Source organism: Patagioenas fasciata, chromosome 9 (genome assembly GCF_037038585.1).
Source record: "Patagioenas fasciata isolate bPatFas1 chromosome 9, bPatFas1.hap1, whole genome shotgun sequence".
NCBI classification, from domain to species: domain Eukaryota; kingdom Metazoa; phylum Chordata; class Aves; order Columbiformes; family Columbidae; genus Patagioenas; species Patagioenas fasciata.
Window position 1 is genome coordinate 2,684,971 of NC_092528.1, and position 13,475 is coordinate 2,698,445.

The 13,475-nt window shown below is 52.4% G+C and overlaps 1 protein-coding gene across 1 annotated transcript in view; it reads left to right on the forward strand.

Moving 5' to 3' along the window:
- LOC139828677 (olfactory receptor 14A16-like) overlaps positions 1-11,788 on the forward strand; it is a 72,463-nt gene extending 60,675 nt beyond the window's left edge. The window contains exon 2 of the mRNA XM_071812822.1: positions 10,850-11,788. Within this exon, the coding sequence (XP_071668923.1) occupies positions 10,850-11,788 (939 nt within the window). The remainder of the gene's footprint in view (positions 1-10,849) is intronic.
- Positions 11,789-13,475: the final 1,687 nt, after the last annotated feature.

Sequence of the window (13,475 nt, forward strand, 5' to 3'; positions counted from 1 at the left end):
AGTTCTTCTGTGAAATCCCCCAGATCCTCAAGCTCTCCTGCTCACACTCCTACCTCAGGGAACTTGGGCTTCTTATGTTTGGTGCTTTTTTTTTTGAGGGATGTTTTGTGTTCATCGTGGTGTCCTATGTGCAGATCTTCAGGGCCGTGCTGAGGATCCCCTCTGAGCAGGGACGGCACAAAGCCTTTTCCACCTGCCTCCCTCACCTGGCCGTGGTCTCCCTGTTTGTCAGCACTGCCATGTTTGCCTACCTGAAGCCCCCCTCCATCTCCTCCCCATCCCTGGATCTGTTGGTGTCTGTTCTGTACTCAGTGGTGCCTCCAGCAGTGAACCCCCTCATTTACAGTATGAGGAACCGGGAGCTCAAGGATACTCTGTGGAAAGTAATGCGGGATGCTTTTCCAAAAGAGAAAACTGCCTGTAATCCTCTCTTTAACAGATAACAGTTCTAATGTAACTCATTACACGCCGAGAATTCTTAGTGTGTTGGTGGTGTTCATTTTTTAGTTAGTCATGATATTTTGTTCATCCCCTTTGTAATTCATTTTCTGCTTTTTATTTGCAACCCACTGGCTGTAGAAATATTTAGTCATGTTCTCTGTGTATTTAAACAAAATAAAGGGCTCTGCAGTGATTTTTGTCCTCTGAGATTCTTCCTGCAAGGCCTATTTTTTGCTGCAGGGACAGTTTCTGTGTCCATGGGTGGAGGGGAAAAGAGTCCAGCATGGCAGCACTGCCAGGGAGCACCAGCGCTTGGTCTTCCAGAGCTGTTTTGGTTCCACTCCCACAGTCCCCTTCTCATCCCTTGTGTTGGTGCAAGGCCTGAGCGCTCTGGCAGCTTGGTCCCCGTCCTGCTGTGTGTCAGTGCTGTGAGCGCAGGCAGGGACAGGCAATGGGCACTGCTGTGACAGAGCTGGCCTCACAACAGCCTTTCCAGATAGAAAGGTGATCTCCTCAGGGCAGGGCCTGAACGTTTAGGTCTTGTTCCAAGCCTTACCTCAAGAACATGCACGCAAAAGTGGCCACAGATTGAAACACCTGTGTATAGATAGGGTTAGATAAACAGTGTGTGTGCAGGGCTGGCACACAGCAGTGTCCTCTCACAGCCAGGCCTCCTGCCAGAGACTTGCAGGATCAGCAGAGCAGGGGCTGGGCTGTGCCCCTGTGCACTGGATACCTCTTGGAAGCTGTCCCAGGGCATCATCATGGATTGGCCCCTCACAACCTCCATTTTCAGCCCTGGCCTCTCTCCCCAGCTCACAAAGGTTGCTCTTCCGTCCACGGAGGGACACTGAATGAGCAGGTCAGAAATCCACGTTTGCATTGTACAGATGAGATGTTTGCACGCACATGTGAGGTGAGATGAACCCAAGTGAGCACAAACAATATCAGCTATTCCTGAGAGTTCCATGAAGAGAGTTCTGTGGAACAGACAGTGTCTTGAGGTCACTTCATGTTGGGAGAAACATCCTATGGGAAACCACCTGAATGCAGCACTGGGTTGTGCATCCTCCAGCTGTGATCCCCGTGTCCATTCCTCATGATGCGGGACATCTCAGATGAGTGCACAGCAGCTGACACACCACAGGGCTGAGGTGCCTCCTGTACTCTGGGAGTGGCAACAGGAGGCCAGAGAGAAACTAAGACTATGGCCTTTGTGTGTAAAAAAGACAGAGTCTGTCTCTGAACACCCCTGAGTGCAGAAGGAGCCCACAAGACCAGCTCAGACATGGATGCCAGACAGACCCTGACATTTCTGTGTGTGACTCCAGAAACAAACCTCACCGCCCCAGTGAGATTGATCTCAGATGCCTTGGACAGGATCATTGCCAGGGCTCCAGTTTGCTCTGTCACCCTTGCCTGGGATTCTGGATTGTGCTCTCATAAGAACCAGGGCAATTACGGAGGTCCTGGGGTCCTTGGAAAAGGCAGAAATCAAAGCCATGTTCAAGAAAGGCAAGAAAAGGCACTGGGAGCCTGGTCAGCCTTCCTCTGTCCCTGAGAAGGGATTGGACACGTCCTCCTGTAGAATGCAATTTTAACTCTTTTGAGGGTGATGCAAAGATGGGTCAAGGCCTTGAACAGGACAGTGTTCACCCAGCCTTGGGTAGGACAGTGAGACAAGATAAGTGAGACAAGGGATCTCTTCAAGAAAGGCAAGGAAGTGAGATGGGTATCTACAGCCTGTAGGGAAAGAGGGGCAGGTGTAGGACTGTGTAGAACACAGTTCAGTCTTGATCAGGTCCTGGTCCATAAGGAAGGGGATGGATGGGTGTGGTATTATGAGGTCAGTTGTGTCTTAGACAGTCATAATCCAGTCAGAAGCGTGTGGCTGTGAAGGGGACAGTGGAGTCAGTTTTGTCTCTGGAGGTGACAGCCAGGCAGCAGGGACATGGCTGGGAAAGAACCTCTGCCCAGGTACCCACAGACTCTACCCAGGAAGAGGCCTTGGAGATGGGTTGTCATGTCCATCCCACCTGAGAACATGATGGGACAGCAGCAGGAACATGGTTGTGTCTGCCAGAGAAGCTGAAAGGCCAGCAGCAGTCATGGGATTTAGGAGATCATGGTGAGGTGACTTCTCTCCTGTCAGGTAAAAGACCACAAGAAGCCTAACGAGTTGGGTTCCCTGCATGAAGGGCAGTTTCTGAGGTGGCTGAGTATTCCTTTGTAGTGGGAAAAAGCAGGAGAGGGAAAAAAAATATCACATAGCGCAGTTTGGAAAGTAAGGACTGGCTATCAGGAGGACGAAAAGTCACGGTAAAGACAGTGCTGTGGTACAAGAAGTCACCCAGAGGGAGCTGGATCAGCCCATGGTTTCTGTTCCAAAGAGCAGCCAGTGAGGGTGCAGACACAGCAGCACAGGTGCAGAAATGCTGGGGTGAAAGCAGGTGGGGAAGCGAGATGGGTGTCTGCAGCCTGCAGGGAAAGAGGGGCAGGGGTAGGACCGTGTAGAACAGCCTGTGGTGGAGATGGCAAAGGGCGCTGGCAAGGCTGGAAGGCACCCACAGAACCCAGGTCTCTGTCCCCTTGGCCATGGCAGTTGTCTCTGCCACTGAGGCCCAGGAGAAGCCATGTTGTCCTCATGGCACTGGGGCCTCGTTGCCTCCTTGCAGCCCCATGGGGAAGCTGGAAGTTGTTGTCCACGTGTTGTCCTTCCCTGGGCCTTGCACACCCACATCCCATGGTCCCAGGAAGAGCCCTGAGCCGTGTGTGAGGGACAGGATCCCCCTTCCCATTGCCTGGAGGTCATGGCTTCTCCTTTCTGCTTCAGAAAGCAAACCAAGGGGTTTCTCAGCATCAGAGCTGAAGAAAAGACTGAAAGGAGACCTCATGGTGGCTACAGCTTCCTCACAAGGGGAGAGGGAAGGGAAGGTACTGATCTCTTCCCTCTGGTGACCAATGACAGAACCCAAGGGAATGGAAGCAAGATGTGCCAGGGGAGGTCGAGGTTGGACATTAGGAAAAGGTTCTGTATCCAGAGGGTACTGGACACTGAACAGGCTCCCCAAGGATGTGCCATGGTCCTAAGCCCAGGAGTTGGATTTGATGGTCCTTGTGTTCCATTCCCAACACAAGAGATTCTATGATTCTATAAACACTAGGTCAAAACTCCATGTTTTCATTGTACAGATGAGCTGCAAACATACACATCATGTGCATGTCCACTGTGTGCGTGTGGTGAGATGAACCCAAGGGAGCACAAATGCTATCAGTTATGCCTTGGGGTGCCATACAGGTCAGTGGGACAGAGATGGTGTTCAGAGCTCTCTTCCAACCTGTGTTATTGTAGGATTCCATAAATCTTTTCCTTGGAGAGCTCTTTCACGTCAGAATAGACAGAGGAAGAAGAGAAAAATAACAAGAGTCAGAAGCAGAGATGTAAAATGCCCCAGTGTAAATACAGCAGCTCCTCTGAGGAACGTTTCTCCACTCAAACCCTTGACAGGAAATCTATTGGATAAATTTGATGAAAGCAGCTCAGTTTGATCTGCTCACACACTGGACCACAAGGAGGGTGATGGCTGGGTACGATGCCATGTGGTCACTTGTGTCTCAGGAGCTCATAGTCCAGCAGGAAGCCAATGGCTGTGCAGGGCACTGTGAGGTCACTTCTGCCTCTGCAGGGGATAGGCCAACAGCAGGAACATGGCTGGGAAAGGACTGTGAGGTCACACATACCAGACCAGCAATCGGGCCCAATCAGCGTGGTTTTGCAAAAGGCAGGTCCTGCTTGACCACCCTGATCTCCTTCTATGACAAGGTGACCGGCTGAGCAGATGAGGGAAAGTCTGTCGTGGGGAGTGAATCCGCCACACAGGCTGTGGGTGTTGTGTCCTTAGACTGCAGTAAAGCCTTTGGCACCGTATCCCACAGCATGTCCTGGAGAAGCTGCAGCTCATGGCCTGGATGGTGTATCTGTGATGGGTAAAGAACTGACTGGAGGGCTGGGCCCAAAGAGTTGTGGTGAATGGAGCCAAACCGAGTTGGTGGCCGGTCAGGAGTCGTATCCCCAGGACTCAGTATCGGGGACAGTTCTGTTTAATCTCTTTATCAATGATCTGGATGAGGTGATCAAGGGCAATCTCAGTAAGTTTGTAGATGACACCAAGCTGGGTTGGAATGTTAATCTGCTGGAGGTTGGGAAGGCCATACAGAGGGATCCTGGCTGACTGAGGCCAGTTGTCTGAGTTTATATGAGGCCAAGTGCTGGGTCAGGCAGATGGGTCATAACAGGCTCCTGGAACAGTACAGGCTTGGGGAAGAGCGGCTGGAAAGCTGCTGTCAGAAAAAGACGTGGGGGTGTTGATTGACAGAGCCTCTTCTGAAGAGCAGGAGGCCTGAGCAGCGGTGATTGGACATGTGTAGGTGTGGGAGAGGGTCAGGGCTGACCCTGCTCTGCTCTGTTCCTCTCTCACACTGCCCACGCTTGGATGGACCTCAGATATCATCCATGAACCTGGTGGATCCATGAACCTCCTGGAGTGATGGGTATGGATCCAAATAGAGGATTCAAGCAAGTGTGGGACTGGGACATTAAGGAGATTGGTGACCATTGTCAGGTGTATGAAAGAAGCTGGATGAGTTGTGAGGAACTCAAAGGCATTTGCAGCTCCACAGAAAACCAGAGCCTTGCTGTTAAAGCAACAGCACTTGACATAAAACCCACCCCCAAAGCATGAAACACTCACAGTGACCACAGGAAAAGCCTTATAAAACATTTGAGAAAAATCTACCAGGTCCCAGGGGTCAGGGCTCACCCATTGTGATGATGAACAAGCATCAAGGGCTAACATGGCATCAGAGCCACCTCCCCATGGCCCTCACCACCTGTAATCAGTGTCTCCAAGTCTTTCCTTCACCAGCCTCCAGGGACAGGGACCTGCACTGGTTGTTTCCTTCACAGCTGTGTCAGTGATGGCCCTTCATGGGGTCCTAAACACCCTCAGAAACCTGGGGTTTGCTTCTGCCTTTCACTTCATCAGAGGTTTGTTCATTGTTTCAGTAGCTGCAGTTCAGGATCATGGCAGCAGAGGGCTCATTAACATTGAAAATACTCTTACAAGGCAAGGCTCTGTGCATCATTTTCCTATAGGCTTCAAGTCTTGTGTGGATGATTAGGGAGATTTCAGGAACAGCCAAGCAGAGAGCATTTCCACAAGAAACAGCAATAAAGCCAAATTTCTTCTATTCCCTTCCCTGCTCTCCCTTCCCTCCCTTTCCAGAACAGGTGGCATTGACAGCCTCCTGTTCATATTGATGTGGAACGTCTCAGGATAAGACTGAATGTATTGGAAACGTGGGTGCCTAAATCACCATGTGAGTGAGGAATCACACAACTCTGGACCAATACATGGAAGTTCTTGGGAACCTCAGGTGCCACAGCACAGTGATACTTGTGTTCAGGGAGCTGGTCAAGTGACCCAACTCCTGTTCTGTAATGGTGTCTGAGTTTGCTCAGGTCATCCCTGACTTGAGCCCCATCCACTGCTGGGTGTTCTCCAGACTCCTGCCTTCAGGAACAAAGTCCCAGGAGACTGTTCTGGTGAAGATGGAGGCAAAGAAGCCCTGAAGAACCTCAGTCCTGTCTGATTGTAGTCTTAAGAAGTGCAGCACCAGGCCCAAAATCGCCCTCTCTATTTAACTGCAAATGAAGCTATATCAGGTCATCTTCCTGCCCTCAGCCTCCCCGCAGGTATCAAATCCAGGGCAGCTTTGGCATCATCCCCACATCCATGGACAAGGTTTCTAAATTCCTCCTTTGCAGCTTCCCCTGCTTCCACCTCCTGTGTGCTGCCTTTTTGCTCTGGAGCTCCAACAGTTCAAATGGGCAGCCTCACGAGATAAATGCTTCTTTTCATGGGAACTCAGAGAGATCATTCTTGTGCTTGGAGCAGGCTGTCCTGTAAGGCTGATCAGATTTCCTGAGCTCCTTCACACTTCAGACCTACTTCTATGTCCCCACCTCTATCGGCCGCTGTCCCCCGGTATGTGAAAATCTGGAGCCCACCAGCCTGAGCTCTGCTGCTGGCCTTCCTCCCTCCCCTCTGGTGCCTGGTACCCCACTGTTTCCTGGTCGCAACAGCCAAGGTGGACACTGATGTTCACATCTCTCACCAGCTCTTCTTTGTTTCCCACTTCCAGATCCAGGTGCGAATCACCTTTGTTGCTCACCAAGCAGACATGTTAAGAAGTTGTCACAAGATCCTCTGGACTGTTGGCACCTGCCACTTTGCCAGGCCAGTGAATGTCAGGGCAATTACAGTTCCCCATAGGAAACTGCTCATTGACTGGTGACTTCTTCAGGTTGCTGACAGAAGATCTTTTCCATGATCCAGTAGTTTGCAAAACCCAACGCGCTGTCACCCTGTACTGGGTTTACATGGCAAAGTCTTGGAACTGGGGGTGAGTGTGGTTGTGCTACAGTTGTCACCTCTCTGAGAAGACAACAGGTGTTCGACTGACATCAGATAGCTGATTTCAGCTGGCTACAAATGGACCCACTCCTTGCCAAATCTGAGCCACTCAGTGATGCTGGCAGCACCTCTGGGATATTGTATTTGAGAAAGGGTAAAAAACACTGCACAACAGCAGGTGGGAGAGAGGAAGGAGGAGATGTGAGAGAAAAGCACTGCAGACACCAAGGTCATATCCCATAGGACCCAAGCAGGTCCCTCAGCAGGCCCAAGCTTGCTCTCCTGAAATCCTGCTCTTTGCCTTGTTATCATCTCCTAGGAGCCTCAGCTTCACTTTCAGATCCCTGACTGTTCCATCCTGACCAACTCTTCCTGGTTTGTAAGTGTGAAGTCCCACAGGGGACCTCACCTCACTGACTTCTCAGTCACCCGTGTCAGGAAGATGTTGTCAATGAGCTCCAGCCCCTCCTGGATGGCTGGTTCCTTGCAGATACTGGGATATCTCAGGTCTGCCACGAGGACACCGCCCTGGAAACACGAGGTTTCTTTCATTTGTCTGAAGGAGGCCTCATCTAATTCCTCTGCCTGATCAGTGAGTCTGTAGCTGATGTCCAGTCACCACAACATTGCCCATGTTGTTCTGCCCTCTCTTGCTGACTCCTCAACCTTCAGCTGACATGGTCTGTCCCCAGGCAGAGCTCCACACATTCCTGCTGCTCTCCAACATGAAGGGGATCTATCACTTTGACTCCAGACTTCTGGCATTATGAGTACTGGACCCTCCAGCCCCCACTGTTTCTCCATGAGATGATATTTGTAATGTTCTGTAACTCCTCATACTGTTATCTTGAGAGAGAAAACCTCATTAGGATAAACCACCTGACTGCAAACACTAACAGATGAGCAAATGGAGCTTCAGTCAAGGGACAATCCAGACCTTGAGAAAATCTGGTGTTCACCCATTCAGAAAGCTCTGAATTTTGACAAGATGAAGTGACCTCTTCTGTATTGGGGCAGGAGAAATACACCATCTGTCAGGACAGACGAGACCTAACATACTGAGCAGTGACCCTGAGGAGAAGGGCCTGGGCACTCCAAGGTCCCCACAGAAGCCCATGGTGCACGCTCACCATGTACAAGGCAGCTGCACACGGGGCTGCATGAGGAGGAGCGTGGGGACCCAGACACCTGGAGTTCTCATCCCATTCGGTTCAGCACTGGTGTGACCCCACACACACAGGGGTGTGCCGGTGTGCGGCTTCCCAGTTTGGAGAAGCAGCGAGGAACTGGAGAGTGCAGGGCTCTGCCAAGGCAGGTTCAGCACCTTGTGCACATGGTGTGGGATGCTGAGGGACCTGGGCGGCTTTGGCCCAGCAGCGCTGGGGAGGCTGCAGCAGTGCAGGAGTAGCCTGAGAGTGCTTGAAGGGTGGTTTCAGAGGTGGTGGAGGTTTTCTGCCTAGTGGGAAAGAGCATGAGAAAGAAATAATGGCCCAAAGTGCAGCTGGGGAGGTCCAGGCTGGACATGAGCAGAAAGGAAGGTGACTGGAAGGGCAGTGGAGCAGGTCAGCAGAGGGAGTCTGCATCAGCCCAAGGCTTTGTGCTTCAAGGAACAGCTGGGGAGGATGGAGAGATCTCAGCAAAGGAAGGAAGATGCTCAGACAAGAGCAAGGTGGGGCACCAGGGGGGATGTCTGCAGCCTGCAGGGAAAGAGGTGCAGGGGATGCCACAGCACAGGACAGGCTGTGGTGGAGATGATCAAGGGATGTAAAGAGGCTGAAAGCCCCAGTAGACATGAGCTCCTTCTCCCCTTTTCTATGGCTGTTGTCTGCACCTCTGATGCCTGTGAGGAGACACCTTGTCCTTCCAGCACAGGGGCCTCATGGCCTCCTTTCCCCAGCCAGGAACCTGGGAGGTGTGGGACCATAGTCCTGCCCTTGGCCTTGCACAGCCCCACATCACACTGTCCAGGAAGGGCCATGGGCAACGTGGGAGGGACAGGATCTGACTTCCCAGGGCTGGGGGTCAGGGTTTGACCTTTTGGTTAATGAAACACATCCATGTTTACTGCTCATCAGAGCCATGTTTACTTTGCTTTTCCTGACCTCCACTTTTCTTCTGTAATCAAACCTGGTATTGTTTCTCAATGGGTTCCCTCAGTGGGACCCATTAACAGTACAAGAAACTTTGGAGTTTGAATCTGATTTTGACTTCTTGAGAAGTTTCTTCTCCTTCCCCTCAGGGTCTGATGTTCATGGACTCAGCAACAAAACCACCAGAGGGGTCATTAAAGCGCCTTGGGCTGCTCCTGTGCTGCTGAGCTGGGCTGGGCTCCTGGGACACAGGGAGCTCCTGGCAAGCGGCAGCGCTGCAGAGAGACAGCTCTGCCCAGGAGCAGCTCCTCTGCACAGCGCAGCAGGGCTGAGGGCTCTGCCTGGGGATCTCAGGGAGACAAGCAAGGCAGAGAGAGATTTAAGGTGGTCAGGATTGGGAGGATGACTGAGAGCTCACTGGAGGAGGAACCTTTGCAGCCATTGCCATGGTAAGTCTCTGGGTGCAGGGCAATGCAGCTGTAGCTCCTAGAGGCATCTCCTAAACCTGGCACAGGCACAGCTGGTGGGATCTGAAAGGAGGGGGCTCTGTCAGGCAGTGTTGAACAGCTGTGAAGCCGGGTGAGCACCCAGGGGTGCCCAGGGCTGTCCTGCAGAGCAGGGTCCCTGCACCCCAGGGCTGTGCAAGGGCAGGGACTCTGCTGCCTGCCAGGGTCAGCGCTCAGCCTGCCCGGGGAGATCCCATGGCAGCAGCTGTGGGTGGAAGGAGTGACCCTCGGCAGGGCAGGCAGGGAGCTTGTGGGGTTGAAGGGTGCTGTGTGGGTCAGGGCTGCTCAGAGCTCCAGATCAACCCCACAGACATGGCAGAGGGTCCTTCTGAACAACGACATCAAGACAGGAACAGCTGCAATGGAAAGAGTCTGTGCTTTCAGTTTTCCACTCTTGGTTGTCTGGGTGTGCAGTGGGAGATGGGGATTTATTTCTCTCTTTGGAGAAGACACTGAGACCCCAGTTCTCGTTAGGACTTGTCTGAGCTGCTCCTGAGCCCCTGCACACACAGAGCTGCCCCTGGGCAGTGCCAGGAGGTGTGAGCAGGACAGAGCTGAGCACACAGCGGGTGGGACGGGGTCTGTGACACTGACAGGGAGCAGAGCCAGGGACAGAGACACAGCTGCAGGCAGCACAGACATGGGCAGGGAGAGGGAGATGGACCAGAAATGCTGGGGAGGCGGGATTCAGGACCCCCCCTGCCATCTCCTGCAGTGCAGAGATGTTTCCCAGTGCAAGCCCTGGTCTCCTCTCTTCCCCAGCAGAGCCTCTGCCCCAAAGCCATGGGGTCCAGGTCATGAGTCTTCACCTCAGCAGCTGCACCTCCAGGTGAAGGGTCCCTGGTACGTGGTACGCAGAAAAGGTGCTAAACGTACTTGCTCTACAGTGTCATTATGTGAGTGACATCAGCACAGCCGGGTAAGGAGGGGGTTCCACAGCCTGCCCGTCTGCCTTTCTGTTATTGCTTTAATTTTCTGGAACACTTCAGTGTCCTTCCCTGTTTCTCCACCTCTCCCTGGTGCTCTTGCTGTATGGGATTGGCGTGGAGTGTGGTTCCATTCTTGTTCTGACACAAACACTGGGGGTCTTGCCCCAGAGATGATTCATGGAAACCAGGTACCTAAGCTGTATTTTAAGTTGTGATGAAACATGTTTCTCATTTTGTAGAGACAAAATAAACTGACATATCCCTCTTTCAGGGAGGAGGTTTTAATGAGAAAAAGCATGTTTATTTTGCTCAGAGAAGTCTCCCCTAATTTGTCACTGTCTTTTCCTCCTTGCACAGGTCCCCATGTTCGCAGACAGCAAATGTCCAACAGCAGCTCCATCACCCAGTTCTTCCTCCTGCCGTTCACAGACACACAGGAGCTGCAACTCTTGCACTTCTGGCTCTTCCTGGGCATCTACCTGGCTGCCCTCCTGGGCAACGGCCTCATCATCACCACCATAGCCTGGGACCAGCACCTCCACACCCCCATGTACTTCTTCCTGCTCAACCTCTCCCTCCTCGACCTGGGCTCCATCTCCACCACTCTCCCCAAGTCCATGGCCAATTCCCTCTGGGACACCAGAGCCATTTCTTTTATGGGATGTGCTACCCAAGTCTTTTGCATTGTCTTTTTATTTTCAGCAGAGTTGTATCTGCTCACCATCATGTCCTACAACCGCTACGTTGCCATCTGCAAACCCCTGCACTACGGGACCCTCCTGGGCAGCAGAGCTTGTGTCCACATGGCAGCAGCTGCCTGGGCCACTGGGTTTCTCAATGCTCTGCTGCACACGGCCAATACATTTTCACTGCCCCTGTGCAAGGGCAATGCCCTGGGCCAGTTCTTCTGTGAAATCCCCCAGATCCTCAAGCTCTCCTGCTTAGACTTCGACCTCAGGGAACTTGGGCTTATTGTGGTCGGTGCCTGTTTTGCTTCTGTGTGTTTTGTTTTCATTGTGCTGTCCTATGTGCAGATCTTCAGGGCCGTGCTGAGGATCCCCTCTGAGCAGGGACGGCACAAAGCCTTTTCCACCTGCCTCCCTCACCTGGCCGTGGTCTCCCTGTTCCTCAGCACTGCCATGTTTGCCCACCTGAAGCCCCCCTCCATCTCCTCCCCATCCCTGGACCTGGTGGTGTCTGTTCTGTACTCAGTGGTGCCTCCAGCAGTGAACCCCCTCATCTACAACATGAGGAATCAGAAGTTCAAGGATGCCATAAGGAAACTGATGACTGTTTGCTTTTCAAAAGCAGTATGGTACTCACCTTCTTCTGCATGTCACTTGTAATACAGCTCATTACAAGCTCAGCCTGAGTTTTTCAGGGTTTTTTTGTCTTCTTTGGTGTTTGCTTTTCTTGGTTGTATTAATGCTATCCACAAGGAAAAGTATTTATCGTCTTATGTCTATCTCTCTCTGTACCTGTCTCATTGGACCTTTAATCTTTGTGTAAATAAAGATCTGTACTCTCTGTGTGTTTAAATGAAATAAAGGACGGACCCTGCACTAGCTTGTTTGCCCAGAATCCTCTCTCTGAGATCTCTGGAGCTGCAGAAGCCATGTCTGTGTCATGAGGGGGAGTGAGCAGGAGCCACCCTGAGCTGGGTCCTCCTCCCATCCTGACCAACGTGAATCTGTGGACTCACCCCATGGTCCTGGGCACCACAGCCCACTTGCTCTGCAGAGCAGCACCGGCAGCTCGGGGCTGTATGGAGCATGGGAAAGGGGTGCAGGAACAACCAGACAGGTCAGCATAGCTCAGCTCTCTTGGGAAAGGGATCTGTGGGGAGATGGGATGTTCCAGGAGAAGCGTGTGGCACGGAATGTGTGCAGAAAAGAGGTGGAAAGGGAAACCCTTTGCTGCAGGTGGCAGCTTGGGGCAGGTGGCCCTGGTACTGTGGCAGCAGGACCTTCCTGAAGATATCCGAGGCCAAATGTCTCATGTTGTCCTGTGGAGCAAGTCTGGACCTGGGTCTGCCAGCTGCCTGGGCTGGAGATCTGCTCAACATGCCGACTGGATGAACATTCTCGGTGTCCTTCATTCTCACTGGTCCCCACTGCTGTGGGACCAGTTCCAGTGTGGCTGCTCTGCTGGACTCAACCGGCAAGAGGGTAGGGGGGGGCACTATTCAGGAAGGGGTGGGAGGGCTGAACTGGCAAATGCCCCAGAGAAGAAAATACCAGTGACCAGCTGAAGTGTGTGAGTGTGCAGGGCTGGCACACAGCAGTGTCCTCTGCCAGCCAGGCCTCCTGGGAGAGCCCTGAAGGACCAGCAGAGCAGGGTCTGGTGTGTGCCCATGTTCATGGGACAAACTGGGGAAGTGTCCCCAGGACAGTCATCACAGACCAGCCCCTCAAAACCACCATTTCCTTCACTGGCTCTTCTCCCCAGCTGAGAGAGGTTGTTCATCTCTCAACACAAGGACACTGAATGAGTAGGTCAGAAGCCAATGTTTCCATTGTACGGATGAGATATGAGTGGCTGGGAAGTGGCTGGAGGAAAGGGATCTGCGGGTGTTGACTGACAGTTGCTGAACATAAGCCAGAATGTTCCCAGGTGGCCAAAAGGGCCACCAGCATCCTGGCTTGTAAAAGGAATAGGGTGGCCAGCAGGACTAGAGAAGTGATTGTGCCTCAGTGATTGTGTTCTGAGTGCTGGTGAGGCTGCAGCTTGAATCCTGTGTTCAGTTTTGGGCCCCTCATCATAAGAAGGACATCAAGGCACTAGAGAGAGCGTAGAGGAGGTGACAAAGCTCCTGAGGGGCTGGAGCACAAGTGTGATGAGGAACAGTTGAGGGAACTGGGGCTGTTCAACCTGGAGAACAGGAGGCTGAGGGGAGACCTTCTCACTGTCCACAACTGCCTGAAAGGAGGTTGGAATATGGAGGGTGCTGGTCTCTTCTCCCAAGTAGTAAGTGATATGACAAGAGGAAATGGCTGCAATTTGCACCAGGAGAGGTTTAGATTGGATACTAGG